The 17,208-nt window shown below is 33.5% G+C and overlaps 1 protein-coding gene and 1 pseudogene across 2 annotated transcripts; both read right to left on the bottom strand.

The window, feature by feature from the left end:
- Positions 1-2,470: 2,470 nt before the first annotated feature.
- Positions 2,471-5,211, bottom strand: LOC306665310 (N-alpha-acetyltransferase 50). The gene has a single exon (XM_079146701.1). It carries the CDS (start codon positions 5,154-5,156, stop codon positions 4,647-4,649), a length of 510 nt encoding a protein of 169 aa, XP_079002827.1. The 5' UTR covers positions 5,157-5,211; the 3' UTR covers positions 2,471-4,646.
- A 2,756-nt stretch (positions 5,212-7,967) lies between these two features.
- Positions 7,968-9,144, bottom strand: LOC306665928 (transcription initiation factor TFIID subunit 9-like; annotated as a pseudogene). Its single transcript has one exon. The product of its transcript is annotated as a transcription initiation factor TFIID subunit 9-like (transcript).
- Between the last annotated feature and the right edge of the window lie 8,064 nt (positions 9,145-17,208).

Genomic DNA, 17,208 nt, shown 5'->3' with positions numbered 1-17,208 from the left:
TCATGATCTATAATTCTTTTTATATGTTGCTACATTTTGTTGCTAGTATTTTGTTAATACCAGTTTTTTTTTTAAATGGCCCTATAAGGCCCTATAAGGTCTCCTATAAGGTCCTACATTCTGAGCGCATATACCTTGTCAAGTTTTGATATCAGGGTAATACTGACTTTGAGGAATGAGTTGGGAAGTATTTCTTCCTCTTTAAATTTTTGGTACTGTGTATAGAGAATTAGTATGATTCTTTAAATATATGATAGAATTCATAGTAAAGTCATCTGGATATGGAGTTTTCTTTGTGAATAGTTTTTAATGATTACTAATTCCACTGATTTCTTTTAGGTCTATTTATATTTTTAAAACTATTTTGTTGGAACAATTTCAGTAGTGGTGTCATTTGGGAAATTGAGCATTTTATCTCAACTGTCTATTGGAATACAATTGCTCATATTATTCTCTTATAATACTTTAAAAATATTTTAAATTTACAGATAATAATTGTATATTTGTAAGTTTTTATAAGGTTAATATTGATGCCATTCCTTTAATTTCCAATTCTACAATTTGAATCTTCTATTTTTCAATATAGTTAATCTTGTCAATTTCTTTAATCTTTTAAAAGAACCAACTTTTGCTTTTATCAATTTTTGACTGTATATTCTCTATTTTATTAATTTTCAGTCTTTTTCATTTATAACTTTATTATGCTTTATTTAGGTAGACTTTTAGTATTTAAAGTTATAAGTTTGTTATTGAATTTTTTTAGCATATGTATTGACAGCTATAAATTTCTCCCTAAGCACTGCCTTAGCTGCTTCCTGTAAGTTTTTTTTTTTAATTTCTTTAGTTGTAGCCAGACACAATATCTTTATTTATTTATGTGGTACTGACGATTGAACCCAGTGCCTCACACATGCTAGGTAAGAGCTCTGCCACTGAGCCACAACCCCAGCCCTCCTGTAGGTTTTGATACGTTGTGTCTTGATTTTAATTTATCTCAAAATGTTTTCTAATTTTTCTTTTCTTTACGCACCCATTCATTACTCAGGAGGGTTTTCATTTAATTTTCACATGTTTGTGAATTTTTCAAATTTCTTTCTGTTATTGATTTCTAATTTCATTTCATTATAATGGGCAATCATACTTTGTATGATTTTTATTCTTTTAAATTATTATGTTTCATTTTGTGACCTACTTTATAATCTATTCTGGAGAATATTTCATGTACAATTGTGGAGACTGTACATTTTGCAATATTAATTCCTATGACTGTTGCAACAAATTACCATAAACTTGCTGGCTTAAAACAACAGATGTGTTTTTTTATATTTATGAAGGTGAGAAGTTTTAACTCAGTATCACTGGGTTGAAATCAAGGTATTAGCAGATTTCTACTCCCTATGGAGGCTCTAGGAGAGAATCTGTTTCTTGACTTTTCACTCTTCTGGTGTTTGTCAGAATACCTTAGCTTGTGGGTGCATCATTCCAATCTTGGCCAGTTTGGTTACATTCATGATGAGAAATATTCACCATTTTATATTCTGTTTTACTGAACCTTGCATTTTTGTGTTGACCCCATCTGCTAGGCTTCTTTATTTAGGTTACTATAATTTTCACTTCTGAAATTTTCACTTGATTCTTCTTTATATTTTCTATTTCTTTCCTGAAACCTTTTCTTTTTTTTTTTATTTGGGCATATTTTCAATGAAACATTTTTCTTAAGGCTACTTTAAAATCTTTATTAGATAATTTAACATCTCTGTGTATTAGTCAGGGTTCTCTAGAGGAACAGAATCAATAAGAGGTATAATTATAAAAAGGAAACTTATCAGGTTGCTTTACACAACCAGAAGCTGGATAGTCCACAATGGCTGTCTATAGGCTGGAGAACTGGAGGAACCAGTAGTTGTGCAGTGCAAGATGCTAAAGGCTTAGAACAAGAAGGATCAATGATGCTATCCCAGTGCGGGACCAAAGGCTTCTGGAAACTTCCTGGAGAATCACTGGCAGAGTCCGCTTTGAAAGAGTGAAGGAGTGAGAGTCTGATATCCTCAGGTGATTGCAGAAGTAATCAAGAACCTGTTCAAGAAGAATTGAGCTTGCATCTGCTGCTGCTTCCTTGTTGTTTCAACTTTTTTTTCCATCCAAGTCTCAAAACTATTGGATGGTGCTGCCCATGCTTAGGGAGGGTCTTCACTCCATTTCTCTATCCCACATGCCAATCATTCCTAGTAACACCCTTATTTTTTTTTTTTTTTGGGGGGGGGGGTATTACTTTAGTCTTTACTGACTCACAGGCATACAAACTAGTGCCCAGCTTCTACTTCTTCCAAATCTTCCTGTTCTATAAGTGGATGGAATTATTTAACACAAGTTTGATGTAGGATAATTAACCCTTTACAAACACTTAGAATTTAGGTGAAATCCTTTAGTGTGGAAAAAAAAAAAAGAAAAACTACAATGACAGGAAGCCTACAAACTCAAATCAAACTTTAATATTTTTCCCTCTTTAAATAACAAGTACTTAATTGTCGTGAGGCAGCTATTCGGTTTTTGATAACCACATTTAGGGATACATTCATAGGACTGCTTAGAAAGTCCAGGTGAAATGGTTATAGAAATAGAGGCAGTGTCATCTCAGAAAACTCAGTTATATATCAAAATCTACTTTGATATTTGGAAGTTTACAAAAAGGTTGAATTCTTCACACTAGTTATACTTCCTGTAACTCAAGCACTCTTCTCTTGGCAAGAGCAAGCTGAAGCTTATCCACAAAGGTAAAGGTGCTTAATGCTGAACTTTTCCTCTAAGCCTACGTTTGGATTGTTTAAGGAACTGATAATGAATAAATCAGTGTGATCTTTCTACATTTTTTACTAATTTAGGATTAGAACACTATAAACTCATTCATCAGTCATCTTCCTTATATTTTTCTTGGCACTCAATTAAGACTATAGAAGTCTATTTTACTTTGTCCTCTCACACTTTCAAACAAAAACTTAAGGTTACAAAGTGTGTACAAACATTCTATAAAATAATTTTGTCATTTAACCTATTTGGAGATGAGACTTTTATACCAAAATTTTATGTATGAGGATAAATATTATGAATCAAACTTCCTTAAAGTCAGAATGACAGAAAACTCAAGCCCCATGCATTGTTTGTAAAGTCTAATGAGAACATTTCTTGAACCATCACTACTGACAATCCAAAACATTCTAAATATTGAAGATGGGACAATGGGAGTAAAACACAAGTACTTCAGATGTCTCTCATAAAGTTATCAACCTGCTAAAGTCACTCTCTATGTACCAGAAAATGATCTAACAAAAACCAGTCCTGTCAGTAGAGGAGGTCACAGTGCTATCTGCATTATTAACACTTTATGCTTCTATCTTTCCCAGAAGCTATTTGTCCAACAATTCTTCTATTCCAAAATCTTTAAACTCAGTATTGTAGGCACAGAGTATAAGCAAATCTGGGATGTTCTCCAACAGATAAGCAATAGCATAGCTATATTATTCTCAAAAATACTGTCTAGATACTTTTTTCCTATACAATCAAATACTCAGTGGCCACACAGCCTGCATTAGTTGACATTAAATGCATGTACTGTGCTGCAAGTTCATCTAAGTTTCCTTTGTTATTTTTTAATATGTCTACGAGAAAACACCTGCTTTAGGTTGATTTAGGGATACTGACCTATAAGGACATCAATTCCACTTTTAAGGTTAGACTATTATTGGGCTTACTGAAGGAAAAGGGCTGGAGAAAAAAACCTCACAACAAAGCTCTTTAGGTCAGTTAAAGGCCATCTCTCTAGCTGGGATATTTAAAAAAAAAAGAAAGAAAGAAAGATCTCACCAGCTCACACGCTAAAACTTAATGACTCTAATAAAAATCAATAGCAAAAAAAACAAATCATCTAATAACCAGCTCACTCATTAGCAAAAAAAAAAAAAAAGCAGTTTAACTCAAATACTTTCAGACCAAAATGTAACACCTACCCAAACTGCCTCATCAATCAGTTGTGGGGGCAGGGGGGTCATTTTAAAAACCTAAATAAGCTTGATATTTCTTACGAAGATAACAATGGTTCAACTCCTGAGAGAGTGCTCAGAAGGGCTAAAGGTGGAGTGAAGGCAATGTCTAGGGATTAACCTCCCACAAATAGTTTTTAAAAACCTAAAGTACCACAAACACACTAAACTTGTCTATGAATTACAGAACAAGATATTGCTGCTGCTTCTTTTTATCTTTAGAAATAAACAATATTTGTAGGCTCTGCCCTTCAATGTGAAAGCAGGAAATAAGGGGAAAAAAATTGAAATCATCTGCTACCCAAATTTTTGGGACCATACATTTTAACTGTGAAACTAAACAGATGTACCTCCTCCTTATTTCAATCCAACCACCTCACCAAAAAAAAAAAAAAAAAAAAAAAAAGAAAACTAAAACAATCCAAACATGATTATTTTTAAAATTCCTTGAAAGTATTAAAATTTCTAGAGGAAAGAAATGAAATGAGGAAAAACAAGAACAAGGAGGGAGGAAAGTTTAGGAAAGGCGGGGGGACAGGGGCAGGGAATCAATGGGCCTCTCTTTTATTTGGCGACAAGCAAGTGCAAGAAAGTTCATTTGTAATTTGTTCAGTTGTCTGTTTTCTGCGCATCTGCATTCTGACCAGAAGGGACTTTGAGGTTTTTCTGAAGCACATGAGCATCTGCAGGCTCTATCCTCTTATAGTAGTTCTTCTTTGTCTCAATAATCTCAAAGCCAAACTTCCTGTAGAAGTCAATTGCTGACTCATTGCTGATCTGAACGTGCAGATAAATGTTGTCAAAAGTGCCATCTTTTTCACAGATGTTTAGGACGTGATTTAACATTTTAGTTCCTATTCCTAGCCTTCGGTAAGGTGCAAGACATCCTAGTGTCATGATGTAAAGTCTCTTCTGATTCTGTGAATGATTCACCCTGCAGCATACTGCACCTACAGCGATATCATTGAAATAGGCAAGTTTTGCTAGCTCGCCAACCTCCAGCACATCCTTGTAGAACTTGTCATTGTAGCTGACTGGAAAAATGACCTGGTTCAATCTCTTCAACTGTTTAATATTGTGTGGTGTTACATCTCCCAGCTCGATCCGGCTACCTTTCATCTTCCCCGCCTGCTGAGGCCGTCGTTACCACCGCTATCAACGCCGTCGTCCTCGCCGCCCCACTCTCGGCAGCCCGGGCCACTCAACCCCACAAGCCGGCCTCCTCGCCTAGGGCACAGAGCTGAAGGGGTGACGGGGCCGCGAAAGTCGAGCGCACCCCGAAGTCTCCGAAGGGGGCGAGGGGTGCCTCCAGCCGCCGCGCTGATGCCGCCGCTTATCCACACGTGCACTCAGGGCACTCCTAACACCCTTATTGACATAACCAGAATCCTCTGAAACGTTGGCATCTCTAAATCCAATCAAGTTGACAATTCAAATTAACCATTACACTCTTTCATGTCAGTGTGGACATCTATTGCTTTCTCTTTTTCATTTGGTTTGGCATCTTCCTGACTTGGAGGTACAATTTTTCTTCAGTGTTTGACTGCAATAGGGTGGTTATTATTTTAACATTTTATATGGCTAGGCTTCTCTTTCGTGATCTTTTCCCTATGTTTTCAAGTTTTCAGTTTCTTCACCTCCAAGTGTTATATATATGATTCAAAATGAAAACACAGAAAACTCACTATTGTGTTGTTTGTCAGGTCCTGAGTTCCCTTATAGTTGTTTGTCTACTCTCTGCCTTTTAGTTACATTTGTTATTTATATAATGTTCAGGATTTCAGTTGTACATAACAGGAAAAATTACATCTGTCATTATTTTTTGTCAGAGATGGAAGTCCTATCTACTATTTGAAGCCTTGATTATTTATTTTTAAAATTTATGCAAAGTGAAATAAACTCCATCCTTCAAGGTTAATTAAAATTCCTCCATTTTTGTTTCTTTTTTTTTTTTCTCTCAAGACATGTTTTTTGGGGGAGATACTGGGTTAATAAGTGTATGAAATTTTATTTGACTTTAATTTTTTTACATGATAGTCTTTAACCCTTCATTAAATTGTTCCTTAACATTGCTTTGTACAAGAAGTCATTTCTTTTGTGATGTGTAAATCAGCTTTCCATCACTGTAACAAAATACCCAAGATAATCAACTTAAGAAGAGAAAAGGAGCATTTTATTTGGTCCACAATTTTGGAGCATCTCTTGCCTGTTCCTTTCCTTAAAATTATACATTCCAATCCATTGCAGTCCATGGTAGGTTGACCCTGTTGCTTTGGGCCTATGGTAAGGCAATATATCATGACAGAGGAACCCCATTCACTTCATGGTGGGATAATAAAAGAGTGAGGAAGAAAGCAGGGTCTCCTAATCCTCTTTTAGGGCATGACCCCAAAGACCTCTTTTAGGGCATGATCTCCCACTTAGGCCCCACTTTTTTTTTTTTTTTTGTTTTAAATACCAAGGGTGCTTAATAACACAGAACCACATCCCCAGCACTTTTTATTTTTATTTTGAGACAGGGCCTTACTAAGCTGTTGAGGCTGGCTTTGAACTTGCATTCCTCCTGCCTCAACCTCCTGAGTAGCTGGGTTTACAGATGAGTGCCACCATGCCTGGCTAAGGCCCCACTGCTTAAAGGTTTCCACTACCTTCCAGTAGGACCAAGCTGAGGATCCTTTTGAACACATGGGCTTTTTGGGAACATTCCAGAACTAAACTGTAGCATGTGAGATGTTGGTATACATAAGTAATTGAAACTGATTACATGTACACATAATGTTTTCAGCTTCCTTTTATATTTATTGCATATGATATAATGAGGCTTCTGGTGACTTCAAAAAGTATAGTTAAATGTCTAATTGTTAACATGCAGAAATGAATATTTTGTCATTGCCTAAATGACTTAGAATAGTGGTTTGGGAAGACTTTAAAGGAGAATTGTGAGCTTGAATTTATGAATTATCTACCTGTCCCTCTGAGTTAGACTTTAAAGATGAATGCAAAATTTAATAAAAAAATTGCCTGACTAGCAAAATTCAGAGACAACTATGGTCTGTATAAAGTAATAATTTTGGTAAGTTTCTAATTTATTGTAGAACATATAATTTGGATTTTAGATTCTGAAATGCAAAAGCTGATTCAACAAAAGCCTAACCCTCTGAAGAGTAATAACCATAAAACATGGCTCTCTTTTGCCACTGATTTCACTGAGAAGGCTTAGTGTATATTCTAAATTCATAGAAGAGAAAATACTAAGCAGTTTAGTCCAAAAATGGGTAAGAAAAAATGTTAAAGATAGTGTAATTTTAGTCGGAATGAACTATAAGGACATATGCCAGCCAATCCAAATTGAGTCCAAAATCTTTACAGTATCTGAACAGTATTTATCCAAACAATAATATGAGCTTTGTGTGTGTGTGTCTCAGGAGTAGTGAATCTAGCCTTTTAGAGGAGTTAACGCACATTACACCAGACCTGCCCTGAAGGTTTTTGTCTATAACATATGTGTGAGACAGCTGTTTGTGTTAAACAGAGGGATAATGTAATTGTACCTCTTCCTTCTTTCTGGTGTAAATTTTTTGGTTTATGAAAAAATCAACTACTTTTTGAGAATTTATATACTCTATAAGTCCTTGGAAATATTGTATTAATAAATTTGCCCGCTTTTTTTTTTTTTTTTTTATATATATACCCCTACCCTTTTAGCCTACAAACCACTATGTTCCTGCCTTCTCTACTGCCCTCTAAGGGTAGATTAGAGAAAACATGGTTAGTGAGTGTGAACTGAATATGAAGTTCTGGGGGGACAAAATGAATTTGGAAGTTTATTATTTTGGTGGATATAAATATAAATTGCATATATATACAAATATTTGGTTTATGTATATTAATTTCATATATATTAATTTTTATATATCACCATTTTTTTTTTCAAATCAATGAACAACTTTATTTCTTACACATAAAGGCTGATGAAAAACCATTACTGGTCCTATTAAAGAAAATTCAGCATTTCAATTGAGAAGAATAGTAACTATTTACTCATTAAATACTACTTAAATTTTCTAACACACAACTTGTAAACATCCAGCATGCTTTTTTAATTTCAGTACAATGGATTCAAGACCAAGTATACAGGTTACATTCATCAAAGCCAGATTACAAATTATCATAGTCATCATCATCATCATTGTCATCATCATCATCTTCTTCACGTTTTCTTTTCAATGCATTTGATGATTCATTGGCAGTATTTTGTGATGATACCATATTAGTGGTAATAAGAATGTTTTTGGACTCAATTAATGATGGATTAATCAGAACATTCTGAACTGCTGATGTTGCAGGAATTGAGGCTTTTACAGCAGGGGACTATGAAGCAGGCATCTGTACTGTAAACCTTTGCCCTGTTAGAGACATTGGAGTCCCTACTTTAGTTGAAACAGACATGGTTTGTGGGGTTGGTGTGCCTAGTGTGGGAGGACTTGGTCTGCTAGTAACTGAACCAACACTTAACCGTGGAACTGTTATTCTTCCTGCAGAAGTAGATGCTTTTTTCTGTAAAGACTTGAGCCTATAGTTTGGAGCTGTTAAGCAATATCTATCAGGAGGCAATCTAGGACCTGAATATGGTTTGATCAATGGCAAAGGGGTTTGATTTCTTTGCCTTGCAATATCTAATAAAAAATCTCTTGGGGGAGGAGAGGTAAAAAGACTGGTCAGCTTGACATTGGATTGCCAATTGCACATCATCTGCATCAACAGTAGCTTTCTTAGCATGGCTGGAATAAATTTTAGCATCATCTAGAGTTGTGGTCACATAGCGGAAGGCAAATTAAAACTCTTGGCTCATATTCTGTAATCCCCATATCCTTCAGGATTTGTGCCATCATCTGTGCATCTTTCAGCATGCTCTTGGGAGAAGCCATCTTGCCAGACTCCATGATGTCCGGTGATCAAACTTCTCGAGCTAAATCACCCACATTAATGTATTTCAGTCCTGATCTTGATGCAAGTTCTTTGCCTAGTGTAGTTTTTCCAACCCCTGGAGTACCGGTGAGCAGAATGTTGGGTAACAACAGTTCTCCACAGCGACCGTTCTAGCGCCGCCGCTCACGCTCCCCTATATCACCAATTTTTGTCTAGAATCCCAGCAGGTTGTTTTGAGACTCTGATTTTTGTTTTTGTTTTGGTTATGCAAGACACATTAGACTTGTGCTGAGTGAAGTTGGTGAGGGCATAGTTGACGCTGTACTCACCATGGAAATCTGAACAGATGCCTTCAGCTTCCTCCATGATCCTCCCTCCTTCATCACACACAATCCCTTCCCTCAGATGCCCAGGAGTCTTTGTTCCCCTTTTTCCTTTTAAAATCATCTTTGTTAGGTGACTCCTTTTCAGAAAAAAACAATAGTGAGGAATTGCATTGTTACTTCATCTGTTTTTGTTTTGGGGAAAAACACCTAAATATACAAGTCCTGCTAACGATGGATTATTATTCATTGAATTCATTCTTTCATCTCTACTTTCTCCTTGGATTTCAGGAATTAGAACTTGTGGCATCATATTTGCATGGAATATTTTCATTTGTTAAGTTAAAAAATCATATTTATCTACCTTTTATTTTAACATTACATTTTTATTAGAGTTACTAAAATTTTATCTTCTAGGAATATAGGCTAAAATGAAATTTAACTCATGAAAATAAGATGTCTATTTTAATTCATGAGAGAAATATAACTTTTCTGAAGTATGTTTATGAAAGTGCAAAACAAGTATACATGGAATAATTGGAGTTGGAGATTAATGACTTTAAGACTGTAAGTTAACTGAAGCTAACTAGTCCTGTTAATTAGTTGACTGTGCTATTTTAAAAAAGAGATTTGCACTATGATTTCAAAATTCTTACTGTTAATATTATTGTTTTCCTATGAGAAGTACAAAACTCACCACAATGGGAGAACCGAATGGTTTCAATAGCTAATGACTGAACTTTCACCTCAGGCTTTGGTTCACATTAGGCTGTGGTTTAAATTGATTGACAACTATTTCATAGTATTCTGCAATGAATTGGGGGTTAAAATCATCCAAATTATGAAGAGAAAATGCCCCCATTAGAAAAATATAAAGGCAGAAGTAAAATAACCAGTGTAGTTGAAACTAATTGGCCTCCTTATTGGCATAGGAGTGAACAGGCACAGGGACTGAATTAATCTCTTGAATTCGGTGGCAGATCCTTGCAGGTTGAAATTGTGAATTGGCAGGTTAGCATAAGGGGAGGCTATATCCCCCTAGCATGTGATACTTCTGTTCTGTGAATTTCCATTTTGTGGAGCTGTCAATCTGAGGCTTTTGTGAGCATTAAACTTTCTTTAGAAACAACAGCACTAAAAAGAATGACCCTACCTCCTAAACTACCACATAAATCAGCTTGATTAGTAATCTCTATTAAGAGACATTGAATTTTGAATAGACTGGGTATTGTAGGTACAGAATGAAGGACTTGGCAGGACCAAATAGGGAAGTTTGAACAACATCTGCCCTGCCCCTTCCTAGCACTTCTGTGAGTTTTAAGCCTATTCACAAATGGACTAAATTATAAAAGTGCAAATTGTAGTTCCCCACAAGTAGTTTTTTAAATACCATTAAGGGATGAATATGTAGTATATTTTTTTAAATATGTGGAGAAATTCCACAAACTATATTAAGAAGAAAGCCAAAAATGACAGACCTTTATTTATGAACCCATTAATATCAGCTTTCTTTTAGCATTCTTCTTTTCTTTAACAAGTGAAATTTGATCTTGAAATTTTATTCAGAGCACTGTAAACCAAGCCACAGATGGGGTATTGCTGTGTCATTTCCATGGCCTTATACAGATTACTGAATGTATGCAGCTGTCCCATACTCCCTTAATAGACCTTCAGCTTTTCAATACATCTTCCACTGATGGCATTTCTGTGGATAAACATCATTTCAGAATGAAACGTGCCATATGTCCTACGGTGCATTTAGGTACAACAAGGCACTTTTTAAAAAAGTTGTGCCTATATTATTTACTCATTTAGAGGATGTGACTTTTGGGATATATATTGGGAATCCAAACTTGCTGAATGAGAGAGGAAATATTATAGTTTTCAACTCACTTGTACCTTAGATGCCCCCAAACATTTTCTTTCAGGCCATAAAGAAATCGGTATTTTATATCCAGGTTTCTTATAATTTCTCCCTCTAGGAAGCATAACTCAATCAAAATCTCAGGTTACTACTGAATAGAAGGAGTCCTATTTATTGAGGTTAAAAATTGTTAGATGAGGGATTTGAAATACCCTTTAACCTTTAGTATAGCTAATTTTAAGAATCATTCCTTCCAATGTATTTGAGTTTTATATTCCCGCAATAAAAATATTATTTACAATTTCTATATATTTTTTGTTAAGGGATTAAAATGGATGATCCAAATGAAAATAAAATACCAGTGATGAATGGTTATCCAAGATCATTCTGATGTCAGCATTTGATTCTATTGGACTAAATGCATCTGTCACAGAGTTAAATGCTTCCTTGGCTATTGACATGTGTCATTTTACATTTTGTTTTTTATATATACCACTTTATTCTAAGATGGTACAGTCCTTAGCTGTAAGGATCATGTCTTACCAATTTTAGTATGCCTTGTTGCTGAGTCCAATGTGGGATTTTAGTGCTTATTGGATTGATGACTATAGTTATGCCAAACTGAAAAACAGATATGTGTTAAATTTCCCTATGAAGTATTTCATTTTTACCTAAAAGAGCTGACAGATTATGAAAAAATCAGTGTAGATTTAACTTGAAGGTGATATTGCAAATTGTGCTACTTTTATTGTTTCTCAAAGTATTCTGTGTACATTTTCTCATTGTTTTAAAATAGCCTTCTTTCTAGAGCAAAAACTGATAAAACTGACCCTTAGTTCCATTGCCCTAGGAAATTTTACTAGGCAACATTTAGAAGTTTCTTAGAACCCCTAGGAATTGTTTAAAACAGAATTGTCCTTCAATATTGCATGAATTAATCATTGACATGGTGTTTATCCTAAGCAAAAACAAAAAGCATAATAAAAAGAGAAAATGTCACTTCAGGAACTTTGGGAATTATTCAAAATCTCACTATGTATTCAATTCAAAAAGTATGATTCTTTAGGCCATAATCTTTTCTGTGTATGCACTCTCTAAGAAAGCTAGTGGAGACTTTTAATGATATTTAAAATCATTTAATTTTGGATATTGCCAATTCACATTCTCCCAATAGCAGTGCTCTTCTCAACACAAAATATACTGCTTTTAGAAAATGGAGACGTGTTTATAGTTTGTTTTGTTATTGAGTTTTTAAGAATATATTGATCGGTGCTTGTAGTTCCATCTCTGACTGCTGTGTGGTTAATTTTCCTGATCCATGGTATGTAGCTGTCTCTTAAAAGGTGCTGCTGGGTTTGCAGCCATGCTGTCAACATCCACCAGAGAGCAGAGCAGCTCCAACACCCACATCCTTCATGCTAGAAATAGATGGAGACAGTAACACAGCCAGATCCTTGGCCAAACAACGCGGATTGCAGTTCATTTCAAAGGTCAGCGCATATTTAAGCTTGCTTCATTACTGCCACCTTTATGCCTGAGATTTTCATTTTTTTTTTTATAAAAAATCAGTTTACCCAGGTTCCTTTAGCGACAGAAAAATGAAAGTGCTGAGTCCTATTTTCATTTGGAGATATCAAGCTTTTTATCAAATTATAGAGGTGGCGTTTCAGAATATTTCATATCTGATCAAGAAGGAAATCCAAAAATAATTTTCTCTTTATTCAGGAGTCTTTCAGGCAGGAGGATTGCTTTATTTTTTACTTAATATTGTGCTCAAGTCAATCATTTTGAAGTCAGAGAGAAAATAGACATTTATATACAATCTATAATAAAAATTTTGAAGTTCAATATTTTATTTACATTTTCTAATGAAAACACCGCAATTCATACTGTTTTGGCATGTTTTTACTTACAATCTAGTAAAATAAATTTAAATATTTCTTTTACATTAATGATGGTGAACAAGTGAATAATTATAAAACATTTATTTCTAGTTGGCTTTTAAGAAAAAACAAGCATGGTTTATCTATTTTAAATCAAAGTTGTAATTTTTCTGTTTACTTTAAAAATTCAATATATGTAGGATGAACATGATGCGTATGTGTATGTTTCTGTGTGTGTGTGCGTGTACACACACATATAGACAGCACATAAGGTTTCCAAATATTTTTATCATAAATATCTTTTTATATACTTTATTTCAATTAAACCAATTAATTTTTAAAGAAGCTTTATATCCTTTTTGCAAAAATGGGACTCTAGAAAATGAAAGAAAATTATTCTTACATATGAAATATAAGCCACAGAGAAATACATTTTTAAAATAATGATTTTTAAAAAAGTCTTTGATAATAAAATGAGAAAAAAATATGTGGATAAGTGCTTTTGTTAATTGTTTGAAATTGAACTGCCTATAAGTGCTTTTTTTAATGATTAATATATGTAGTGAAAAGTTTTTAAAACTTAGAGATGCTGTGGCCATTTTAGATCATGAAAATTCACATTTCTCTTGTGACATATTGTAGGAACTTAATTATGGAAATATCTTAAAAAGAGTTTAAAAGGATGCCTTGAGGCTGAAACCTTCCTAAAGGAAATACTCACATGCTCAAATTATATAGTGGAATGTGTGTGTGTATGTGTGCATTTTTTTCATAATTTTAACTAGGTTATTTTAATTTTGGCATTCATATATTTCTGAAATAAATATTTAAATATATTAGAATTATAAGTGAACAGGGAAGACTATATACTTTAAGAATAATAATTTTGGATTTATAAATAGAGCTTATGAAAGTGTTTTGAATATGTCTTTAATAATTTATCTTCATAACTTATTTAAAAATAACTAAGAATAAATATAGCTTAAATTACAATCATCTGTTCTATTTAGGTTTGCACTACTGCACTCAATTCTGTCAGTTGGTTTCAATCATTGCTTTTTTTATTTGTTTTTGGGAGTAATAATCTATAGAAAATATGTGAGTGGGATTCAGAAAATATAACGATAGGGCCTTAGGATAAAATTTAAAAAAAAATGTAAAAGGTGACTAAACTGGGGAAAATGGAATCTCAAGTCTCTTGGGTCATCCAGGTACATCTTTCAAGTGAAAAGATAGGCTGAACCTGTTTTCCTCTTCCCTCTTTGTTTTTGGAATAAGGTAAAGATTTTACTAGTTACAGACTAGACTGTGACTTAAATAAAGATTTTTTTTTTTTACTCCTTTATAAACTGTATTTTAAAACAACAATGAAAGAAAAAGAAGGTATATAGTAGAAGATTAAATGCATATTATAAAGAAAATAAACAAGTTATTGTTTGCCAATCGTTTGTCCAGCAGTACACTATCTTGTTTAGCCTTTGTATCATACTGAAAGCTGGGCAGTGCAGAACCTATTTTATAGATAAAAGATTTGAACTTTTAAAAGTTTAGTGATCAGCTTAATTACCTAGCCAGAGCTTGGTTGTAGGTCATCTGATTCCAAATCCTATTTTTCTTCCTTGCTATGTTAAAAATTTCCATTTTTTTCAGTTTGTGGCTTACTTATGTAGTCAATTATGTGCATTAAAAAACAAAACTTTGACTAATTTGTTAATCCCAGGTGTTCATCCCAACACCATCATTATTTGTAACAGAATACTTAAACCATTTTAGAATATATTGCTCATACACTGGTTATAATAATGAAGGTTTTTCATATGAAAAAATAGTATGTGCCTTTTTGATAATTAAAGATAGTCAATTAAATGTGATATTTAAAGTTGTGGGTTTTAAATGCATTGTGACAATTTCAAAAGTAGAATTATAATTTAAATAGACTTTAAAATCTTTAGTGCATTAAAATGCTACTGAAATGCCTTATTGTCAATTTTTCAAAATTTCTTTTTGAAAGACAAGGCTCAAACACCTGGGGCTAAGAAAGTTAGGTAAACCAGTTTTTCATTCACCACTGTCTCTCTCTACTTTCCTGTTGTCCAAACCTACCATGATCCTGTTTTGAAATGACACAATGAAAAGCAGTATTTCAAAATGTCTTTTTCTTTCGTACAAATGAGAAATCATGTTTAAATGATGGTTTACAGGTAGAAGTAATCTTTATCTGTAGAATTTGAATTAGGTTTAGATATAGAGGTAGGTGATCTGTGGCCTCACTTTAGAATTCCAGTTAGTTTTTTTTGAAGCCTAATAGGCCTTTATATACACTACATTTGCAATAGTGTGGCAGCCAACAGATACTTTAAGTGCTACTGTGAACAGTTTTTCCCCCATTATGTAAATTTGCTTATTAATATGAAGGTACTTAGAATCACGGTAGGAACATTTAAACTAACTCTTTGCAATCCCCTTTATGTGGATTGTGTTAAAATACCAGTCCCCACCCACACCCCAAATGATCTGTAAACCTATCCTCAGATGTTTTTAAAAAGAAACTTCTTAGGCTTCAAGCAGAATAATTATTTAATGCAAAAAAAGACATATGGATTTGTATTAAAGAATATGGTCATTGTCTTTCACTGAGTTCTGAGAATGTTAGTGTTAAAGTTCTTGCCCTTAAAAAGTTCTCCAGATTCCCTTATGGGCACCTCTGTGTGAGATTGTCAAGAAATTGGACATAACCAAAATATTTTTCAAAATTTGTATTTTTTGTTGGAAGCTGTGCATGTTAAAGAGTTTACTTCACAGTACAAACATTTTAGAAGACATATTTAAAAGTGTTAGTATATTTTTAAAGAAATTTACATATTCTGAGTTGATTCTATCTGAGTTTTTAAATAGATGGAGAATAGGATCTGCCTTTTTTTCACTAGGTCACAGAATAATAGCCCTGTGCAAAGATCCAGATGAAAAGATGATGGTGACATCAAAGTTTTCTCATATTTTTAAAATTTAAAATAAAAATAAAGGGCCACTCTGCAAGAGACTTCATGAATTTGTTTCACTAAAACACTAAAAAAAGAAAAGAATATATTTTGAAGAGGAATATTAGAATATGTCAGCTCTAATTTAGATGAAGATGATGATTTATTTTAAATGATTTAGACTTGTATTATATTTTTGTAGAATTAGTATTAATAATTTCAGTATTTTTTCCTAAGAGTTATTTTGCTATAAATAAAAGTCATACACTATGTTGAAATCACAAAAAACTTCAGAGCCCTTCATAAAGTTTTGCATTCTTTGTTTTAGTATTTGTTTAGATGTGACAACATTTTTTATCTAAATATCTCCATGATGTTGTTTATATGCTTAGAATTATAGGTGATATATTTTATTTTCTTAACATATCCCAAGATGTTTTAATATAGCAGTGTGCATATGGAGTTGCACTTTATTTTATGAAGGCAACCTCAAATTTTACAGTATTTTATTAATCTGCTAGGCTAAAAATCAAAGCCAGTCTATGAACCTTCAAATACATTTTAGAAAACAAAATGCTGTTATCTAGAAGCATGACTTTAGTAGGATAATTTTTTGAATTGTTTGTGGTTCACATAAATTTATTTTGAGGGAAGTTCTTGTACCAAAGTTCAAGGTCCTGATATTTACATAGTTCCTTTACATAGTGCACCAAGTTGATTTGTGAGGAAATGAAGAGAATTTAAATTAAAATTTCAGGTCATGAATGTAAAATTGCTGGATATTTGCACACAGTACAGGGTTGGGGGAATTTTTTTAAGTTATCCATATAGCAGCAGAACTTTTAATAAACAATAGTTCTAACACAGATTCTTTATGGAAACAGAAAATAGGATTTATGAGGTGACATTTTGAGTATGTTAAGTAAAATGAAATAAGATTAGCTTTATTTTCCTATTTCCCCCCAGTCCTGTGAAGGTTTAGTGGCTGAATTACCGCTTATAATTTGTTTTCTCATTCCATGCATGCATTTCATTAACCTATTCCTGGCTCTGCAGCCAGCCTGCAGAAACATTCAGCAGAAGGATTTCTGAACAGATAGGTTACAACATACACTGTAGGACATATTTCAGAGTCCAAGGACAATTAATAATTTTTACTGGGCTTTACATTAATAATGTGAAAAGTTTAATTTT

Source organism: Sciurus vulgaris, assembly GCF_902686455.1.
Source record: "Sciurus vulgaris genome assembly, chromosome: 7".
Lineage (NCBI taxonomy): Eukaryota > Metazoa > Chordata > Mammalia > Rodentia > Sciuridae > Sciurus > Sciurus vulgaris.
The sequence above is the reverse complement of the archived record's forward strand: the minus strand, read 5'-3'. Positions and strand labels throughout refer to the sequence as shown.